General features: G+C 60.4%; 3 protein-coding genes across 3 annotated transcripts; 2 read left to right on the top strand and 1 right to left on the bottom strand.

Annotated features, from left to right (window-relative positions):
• Positions 1 to 47: 47 nt before the first annotated feature.
• On the top strand, positions 48 to 2,593 carry ETH_00011475 (cation-transporting ATPase, putative; the record flags this gene model as incomplete). Its single annotated transcript, XM_013380115.1, has 2 exons — positions 48 to 278; positions 554 to 2,593. Coding segments are annotated over 2 exons (2,271 nt in total), but the record flags the coding sequence as incomplete, so codon positions are not given.
• Positions 2,594 to 3,271: 678 nt separating this feature from the next.
• ETH_00011480 (uncharacterized protein) lies at positions 3,272 to 4,864 on the bottom strand (the record flags this gene model as incomplete). Its single annotated transcript, XM_013380116.1, has 1 exon — positions 3,272 to 4,864. One exon carries the CDS (start codon positions 4,862 to 4,864, stop codon positions 3,272 to 3,274), a length of 1,593 nt encoding a protein of 530 aa, XP_013235570.1.
• Positions 4,865 to 5,541: 677 nt separating this feature from the next.
• Positions 5,542 to 8,076, top strand: ETH_00011485 (uncharacterized protein; the record flags this gene model as incomplete). The annotated part of the gene is made up of 6 exons (XM_013380117.1): positions 5,542 to 6,644; positions 6,841 to 6,907; positions 7,035 to 7,093; positions 7,194 to 7,524; positions 7,681 to 7,772; positions 7,884 to 8,076. Coding segments are annotated over 6 exons (1,845 nt in total), but the record flags the coding sequence as incomplete, so codon positions are not given.
• Between the last annotated feature and the right edge of the window lie 367 nt (positions 8,077 to 8,443).

Genomic DNA, 8,443 nt, shown 5'->3' on the forward strand with positions numbered 1-8,443 from the left:
CTCGGGTGTCTCTTCTGCTGTGCTTCCCCTTCACTTCTACTCTCCAGCGGACGACTTCTGTGGCAGAATATAGAACGACTGATGACGTGTGGCGTGGGCCGTTGCACCAGCAGCAGCAGCAGCAGCAGCAGCAAGGGCAGCAAGAGCTGCGCGAGCTGCTGCAGCAGAAGCCCAAAGGGTTCATTGTTGCTGTTAAAGGGGCCCCAGAACGGATAAAACAGTTTTTGGGGAAAGTGCCGCCTTTTTATGACTCTGTTGCAGATGAGCTGACTGGAAGGGTGTGGCTTGCTGTTGCTGCAGATTCCGCTGGTGCTGCTGCGGGTCCCGCTGCTGCTCTTGCTGCTGCTTTAACATTTGCTTTTGCTTGTGTTACCATTTCTGTTTCTGCTGTTGGCAGTGGCTGCTGCTTCTGCCAAAGCTGCCGCAGTTGTTGTTGCAGCTGTTGCCGGTGCAGTTGTTCTTGCTGCATCAGTTGCTGCTGCAGCTGTTGCCGCCGCAGCTGTTGGCAGGAACAGGCAAAGCTGCTGTTGTTGCTGTGCTGCTTCTCTTGCAGGGGCTGCGCGTGTTGGCTGTGGCAGCTCGCATGTGCACGACGAACCCTCAGTCCTCTCCTCGTGAGGCCCTGGAGCGAGATTTGCTGTTTTGTGGGTTTCTGGCTTTTGCTGCTGCAATTAAGCCAGGAGTGCAGCAGCAACTGCAGCTGCTGCGCTGCTCGGGGCAGCAGGTGGTTATGCTCACTGGAGACCACGCGCTGACAGCTGCTGCTGTTGCGGCTGATGTTGGCATCATACACCACCCCAGCACCTGCGGGGTCCCAAGCTGCTGCGGCTGCAGCAGCAACAACAGCAGCAGCAGCAGCAAGGAGGCTACGGGCAAGCTGCTCCCTTTGTTTCTCAGCCTCTCAGAGGCCGAAGAGACCATCGAAACGTCCCACGGCAGCTCGCAGCAAATGCAGCCCAGGGCTCGAAGAGCAGCAGCAGCAGAAGAGGCGGCAGCAAACGACTCCTTCTGCAGCTCAGGCAGCAGCAGCAGCAGCAGCAGCGTGTTGGAACGCAGGGTTAACCGCGTGCTGCAGTGGGTCTCCTCAGACAGCAACGTGCGGCTGCCGTTTGCTGCAGCCTTAACTGCCGAGCCTTCCCGGCACTATTCATTTTGCGTGTGTGGCACTGTACTGCAGCAGCTGCGGCAGCTGCAACAGCGGCAGCAGCAGTTGCGGCGGCCGGCAGTGCTGGAAACGGCGGAGGAGCAGGAAGCACGTTTGGGCTGCCGCGAAGAGCTGACGCTGCAACAGCAGCAGCAGCAGCAGGAGCAGCAGGAGCAGGATGCGTCGCAGCAGGAGCTGCTGCGGCAGCTAGTGCGATACGTGCGCGTTTTCGCTCGTCTTTCTCCCCGAGAGAAACAGCAGGTCGTGCATGCATTTGCTGCTGAGGGATTTCCTGTGCTCATGTGTGGCGACGGGGCCAACGACATTGGGGCATTGAAAACAGCAGCAGTGGGGGTGTCGGTTCTCTCCAGCGCGCCTTGTGCTGCGGTCTCGGCAGCAGCAGCAGCTGCTGCTGCTGCAGGCCCTGGCGCTGACGCTGCCGGGGCTGGGCGGGCAGGCGCAGCAGGTTTTGCTGCGACTCAGCGGCAGCAGCAGCAGCTGTCGCCGCAGCAGCAGCGGCAGCAGCTGCTGGAGCGCACGCTGGAGGGCCTGGCCGGGGAAAGCACGCTGGTGCCCCTGGGCTCCGCCTCCGTTGCTGCTGCTTTCACCTGCCGGGACAGCGGCATTGGCGTAGTGTCGCGCGTGGTGTCTGAGGGCCGCTGCTGCCTCTCTTCTTTGCTGCTGATGCACCGCCTCATTGCTCTAAACTGCACTGTCACTGCATTTTCTTTGTCTGTTTTGTCTACTGACGGAGTTCGCTACAGCGACCTGCAGGCAGCCATAGAAAGCTGCCTTTCCACGACGCTCACGCTGTGTCTCAGCGCTTCCCCAGAAGAAAACGCGCAGCAGCAGCAGCAGCAGCAGCAGATAAAGGGATTCATGGGGAATAAACCCCCGCCAACTTCAGTCTTTTCATTTTGGGGCATTTTGTCCCTTGTGGGGCAAGGTGCCCTCCACGTGTGGTGCCTCGCTAGGGCGTGGGTCTTGGCTCGGGCGCTGCGAGACAGCAGCAGCAGCAGCAGCGGCGGCACTAGCAGCAGCAGCAGCAGCAGCGAGGATGAGAACCTGTTTAAGCCCGATGAAGTCAACACTGCAGTTTTCTACTTATCTCTGTGCATGCACCTCTCAACTTTCCTAGCGAATTACGAGGGGGCCCCCTGGTCGCAGCCGCTGCGCCAGAACCGGCGCTTGTGGCGCATGCTTCTGGGGGGATTCTTGGTGCTGCTGCTGCTGCTGCTGCAGCTGCTGCCCTTCCTCAACCAAGCGCTAGAGCTTGTTCTCTTCACTGACACGCGCCTGCAGCTGCAGCTGCAGCTGCTCATTCTCCTCGATATATTTGGACCCTGGGCAATCGCTGCTGCTTGCAGAAAGGCAGCAGCATTTAGAGAGGGGCCTCTCAAGCCCCTACCGCTTCAGCAGGCGGCTCAGCTGCAGCAGCAACAGCAGTAGCTGCTGCAGCGCTAGCAGCAGCAAACCCTGCTGAAGGGTCCGCAGCAGAAGCAACTGCTGGCATGCCAGCGCAACACAAGTATATCAGCAACTGATGCTGCAAGCAACTGCAGCAACGTCGACTGCTGCTTCGGGAGAGTGTGCTGCAGCAGCAGCAATAGAAAGCAACTGCAGCAGCAGCAGATGCTGCGGCAGCGTCTGTTTTATTTGGCGATCTGCACCGGCAGCCGTGGACTAGCTAGCTAGTTAGCTAGCTAGCTAGCTTTGTAATTTGATGTTGAGGTGGCTAGCTGCACTCGTGCTTGGCTAGCCAGGTGACACTTTGTTGCAGTTCTACCCTGTTGCCCTACTCGGGGCAATTGAACCCGCACTGGCTAGCTAGCTAGAGCTGAGTTGGCTAGATAAATGGCTAGCTAGCCACATAGCAGGCAAAGTGCTGGGCTGGGGAGCTGGCTAGCTCCTGGAGGCAGCGAGTTTGCTTTGAAACAGCAAAAAGCATCCAGCTTCAGCTGCTGCTGCCAGTAGCTGCAGCAGCAGAACTCGGAGCAGCGGCCGCTGCAGGTCCTGCAGCTGCGGGAGCAGCGGCAGCTGCGATAGCCTTGTCTGCGCCTGCTGCAGCAGCACGAACGGCAGCAGCTGCTGCTGCTCCCGCAGCGCGCGCTGCAAATGCTGCAGCAGCTAAAGTGTGCCATCTGCGATGCCCAGAGACTGAGCAGCAAAAAGGTCGTAGAAGGAAGCTAATTCCTGCAGCTTGCGTGTTTCTTCTTGAACTGCTGCATGCAGCTGCTGCAGCTGCAGCGCCACTTGCTGCAGCCCCGTCAGTTCCCCTCTCCCTGCTGCTGCTGCCGCCGCTTCCGGGGCAGCTGCCGGCAAAGTGGCCGCTGCTGCTGCAGCAGGTGCTGCTGCTGCGGCTGCAGGGCTGCCCTCCGCTGCTGCTCTTGGAGAGCAGCTGATGCTCGAACCCACGGACACCACAGAAACCGTCGCAGCGCAGCTTCCCCGCTGCTGCTGCTGCTGCATGCCATGTAGCAGTGAAACATCTTTGATGTCTGCAAGGGAGACCACGCGGGGGGCGGCTGCTGCTGCAGGGTTCCGTCCAGCTTCTGCTGCTGCTGCTGGAGTCACTGCTGCTGCTGCTGCTGACGCTGCTGCTGCTTGGGTGTCTTCGCTCTCCGCAAGTAACACAGACGCATTTGTGCTGCCATCGGTTTCTGTTGCTGCTGCTGCTGCTGCTGCTGCTGCTGAGCGCTTTAGGCCCAGCAGCAGCAGCATATTGTCTCGCCCTCCTGCAAGCTGCTCAAGCTCCTGTAGTGCAGCAGCAGCAGGGCCTTCCCTACTAAAGGTCAGCAGCAGATCAGTGGGCTGCTGCTGCTGGCCGTTGCTGCTGCTTTCAGCAGCAGCAGCAGCAGCATCAGCCCGCTGCACCTTCTCCAGCAAATCAGGGGCGCTCTTCCAGAAGTCCTTCAGCTTCTCTACTGCAGCATCGTGAAGCACAGCAACAGAAGCACACAGCAGCCGCAGCTCCTGCTCGTCCAGCAGCTGCAGCTGCTGCTGTTGCTGCTGCTGCGAGTCTTGCTGCTGCTGCTGCTGTGGAGGCCCCTGTGGCTGTTGAAGCGCAGCGTCTGACCCTCCGCAGGCACTCAAAGCTTCTGGCTGATCTGCAGCATGTCCTGCCACTGCTGCTGCGGTGGCTGTGGCTGCAGTTGCTGCCGCTGCCGCGGTAGCTGCTGCTGATGCTGCTGCTGGCTCTCCTGGGAAGTGCACACAGATGTCGCGGCCCTCGACAGAAAGGAAAGGGACGGCGACGCGGGGGGCAGCAGGCTGCTGCTGCTGCTGCAGCTGTGCCTCCTCCGCTGCACAGTTGTTGCTGCAGTCTGCTAGTTCCTGTGACGACAGTGCAGCAACTTGCTGGAGGGCTTCATGCAGCTCCTGCGGCAGCATTCCTGCCGCAAGTGTGGCTGCCGTGGCTGCGATGTGCTGCAGTCCTGCACGGCACATTTCGGCGTTGCTGCTGCTGCTGCTGCCACTGCTGCCACTGCTGCTAGTGGTGCAGAGCTCGTCTGCAGTGCCGAGAAGGCTAGTGTACAGCGTCTTCAATAACTCTGCTGCAACGTCTTGGGCAGCTTCGCCCGCTGGTGCTGCTGCCATGGCCGCTTCAGGAGGTGCCGCATCGGCGGTTACTGCTGTTGCTGCTGTTGTTGTTCCTGCTGCTCCTGCAGCTGCTGCTCCGGAGGGGCCAAAACCCTCCTGGAAGTGGCTCAGTGGGCACATCCCGCAGCAGCAGCAGCAGCAAGACTCAATTCAGGGATCAGCAGGCTACACGCAGCAGCTAGTGTCGCCTGCTGCAGCAGCAGGACATCCCGCCGCTGCGGCTGCTGCCTGTGTTCTTGCTGTCGCCGTCGCTGCTTGCACCTCTACGCGTAAATCCAGGCGCCGTCAGCACAAGTTAACGGGAAGTGTAAAGAAATATTGTATTCCAACGCATATGCACGGAACAGCGCAGCAGCTGCTGCCCTGTTGCTGCTGCCTCGGGGCTGCCCCTGGCGGGGTGGTGGAGGTGGTGATCCTGGTGGGAGTCGAGCTGCAGCACTGGCGAGAACGGCAGCCGCACCAGCATCCGCAAAGTTACTTTTTTAGCAGCATAAATGACCTACTGGAAGGCGTCGAACTGCGCCGAGTCACACTGCAGCAGCAGCAGCAACATCAGGGGCCGCAGTAGCATTTCGGCTGCAGTGGCAGCTCGCCAGCAGCCCGGGAGAACCTCTGTAGCAGAAACCCCCAAAACAGCAGCAGGTTCTGCTGTGTTGTCTGTTGCTGCACCCGATCGTTCCCTCGAGAAATAGCAGCAGCACCAGCACCACCGGCGGCACCAGCAGCGCAGCAACAGCAGCAGCAGCAGCAGCAGCCACGCCCACGGCAGCAGATGCTGCTGCGTGTTGCTGCACCAGATGGAGGCCGGAGCTGCCCCTGCACGCCCTGCAGTGCGAGCAGCACCAGTAACTGCTGCAGCAGCTGCTGCTGCTGCTGATCGTGTGTACGCTTCGCAGCAGGTGCAGCAGCAACAGTTGCGCAGCCCTTTGCTGCAGCCGAACTCGCTCTACGAGCTGCAGCAGCGTCAGCAACACGAGCAGCAGCAGCATAGATCCCTTTCCCCGCAGCTGCCGCTGCAATGGCACCAGGCCGGCAGCACGGAGCAGCAGCAGCAGCAGCTGCAGCTACATCAGCATCACCAGCAGCTGCACCTGCTGCACTACAACCAGCAGCAGCACCAGCTGCAGCAGCAGCAGCAGCAGGTGCAACAGCAAGAGCACGACCAGAATATCCACGAGGAGCTAGAGCGGCTGCGGCAGCAGGTCGCACTGCAGCAGCTTCAACTGCAGCAGCAGCAGCTATCTCAGCACCAGCAGCACCATCCGCGTTCTCTGCAGCAGCAGCAGCAGGACAGGCAGCACAGATGTGTGCATCCGCAGAGACAAGTGGCTACTTTGTCCTTAGCGGGATGCAGCAGAGGAGGTGCGCTGCTGTCTGTGGGTAGCCGCAGCTCTACCGCAGCAGCAGCAGCAGCCGCAGCAGCAGCAGCAGCTTGCAGCTGCGGCGAGAGCTCTGCATGCCCCTGCATGGACCCCACGTGGCACCTAAGCGCCTCACCCGAAACAGCCGCTGTTGCTGCTCCAGCTACAGCAGCAAATGCAGCAGCAGCGGCAGCAGCAGCAGGACCAGCAGCAGCGGATCACACAGCAGCTACAAGAGGGTGGCTGAGCAGCAGCACGCAGCAGCTGAGCAGCAGCTGCTGCTGCTGCAGTGGAGAGCTTAGGGACTTAGGACCTTGCGGCGTGGAGGGCTGCTGGTGTGCTGCTGCTGCTGCTGCTGCTGAGGCAACGGGGTCAGGGTCGGTCTGTATGTACAGCTCGCGCCTTAAAGTCCGCATCGCCACGCAGCAGGAGTGCAGTAGCAACAGCAACAGCAGCAGCAGCAGCGTCGGATACGCCAAGAGCCTTTGCTTCAGGCTCTACAGAGACAACGAGGCAAGCTTGCTGCTGCTGGCATTGCTGTTGCTGCTGCTTCTACTGCTGCCACGCGGAAAGCGCAGGGAAAGCTCCAGAGGCTCCTTGCTGCTGCAGGTGCTGCTGTTTGTGCTGCGTTTGTCATCCCGTGCTGCCGCTGCTGTTGCTGCTGCTGCAGGGTCTACGCGTAGAGCTGAGTGACCCCGAGTGTCCGCCCTTCTTGTTTGGCTGCTGCATCTCCAGCACGAGTTTTGCTGCGCTGCAGCAGCAGCAGCAGCTTCGAGTGGATTTCAAAGCCTTTGGATTCAGAGTGCGCAAACCCCAAGCCCAAGCCGTTGTCGCAGCCGACGAACCCCAAACCCTAAACCCTAAACCCTAAGAGCTTGAGCTGGCCGCGAGATACTCACCCGTAAACTCCCTCTTTGGCTGCGCCTCAGGTGTTGGATTTGGTGAAGGAATGCATTGCAGAGGCTGCAGGAGAGCCGGCACAGCCAAGGTACCTTGCTGCTGCTGCTGCTGCTGCTGCTGGTGTGCGGTGCAGATTTAGTTTAGACACTGCATTGCAGCAGCCTCCGCTGCGCCTGCTGCTGCTGCAGGCTTGTTGCGGTGCTTGTTCTGTCTCCAGAGGCTGCTGCTGCGCAAGCTGCTGCTACAGCTGTTACTGGGATTGCCGGCGCCTCTGCTGCTGCTGCTGCAGCACCAGCGCTGCCTCCTCGGGAAGGTGTCTCTGTAGCCGCCGACGCACGGCGAGCGGCGGCAGCAACAGCAGCAGCAGCAACAGCAGCAGCAGGAAGGCCCCCCACGGCGGTGCTAAGGCTTATAGAAACAAATGCCTTTAGAGAAATTGTTCATCTTTATTTCGACTTGCGGGCAGGCACGACTGCTGAGGTGTACAGACACCTCACCGCCCACCTGCAGTACTTCCAGGTACCAAGCGCGCGCTGCCCCAGCCTCTGCTGCTGCTGCTGCTGCCTTGTGTCCGTCTTGCTGCAGTAGCTGCAGCTCGTGCGCTTCAAAATAGCAGTAGGTGCTGCGGCAGCACCTTGTACGTTGTGCCGCTGTCCCTGTCTCCTGCTGCTGCAGCATCACTGTGCCTCGTTTCGCGGAACCGCAGCGGAGCTCCAGCGAGAGAACCGCCAGCTGCTGCTGCTGCTGCAGCAGCAGCAGCAGGAAGCGTAAGTGCCTGCTGTCGTGCACACGAAGTTCCTGCAGCGACCTGCGGAAACTGCAGCTTCTGGTGTTGCTGCAGCAGCAGGCCCATCTGCGAGTTTCTGCTGTGAACACAGGGAGGCGTCCTTGCTGCAGCTTGCCCAGCAACAGCAGCAACAGCAACAGGATGCGGCTGCTGCTGCAGAAGAACAGCAACACCAAATACTGCTGCAGCAACAGCAACAGCAGCAGCAACAACAGCAGCAGCACGAGGAGCAATGTCAGCGTCTCACCGAACGACTTCAAAGTGCCCAGCAGCAAGTGCTTCATGTACGTTACTGTTGCTGCTGGTCCTGCCGCTGCTGCCGTTGCTGCTGGTGTTGTCGCTGCTGCAGGAAGGTTGTGTTCTCTGGCAGCCTCTGCTCGTTCCTTCTGTGTTATTTGCTGCAGTTGGAGGCGACTGCCGCAGGGCAGCAGCAGCAGCTGCAGGCGCGGGAGCAGCAGCTCCTTGAGGCCCGCGCCGCTGCTGCTGCTGCTACCGCTGCAGAAGCAACAGCACAGCAAACGACTATTCAGCTGCAGCAGCAGCACCAACACCATATCGAAGAAGTGCAGCGGCTGCAGCAGGAGAACAGGCGGCTGCAGCAGCAGCTGGAGGAGATCACTGCAGCAGCACAGCAGGCCCAGCAGCAGCTCC

The sequence above is a fragment of the Eimeria tenella genome, genomic scaffold (genome assembly GCF_000499545.2).
Source record: "Eimeria tenella Houghton genomic scaffold, Eth_scaff446, whole genome shotgun sequence".
Classification (NCBI taxonomy): Eukaryota; Apicomplexa; class Conoidasida; order Eucoccidiorida; family Eimeriidae; genus Eimeria; species Eimeria tenella.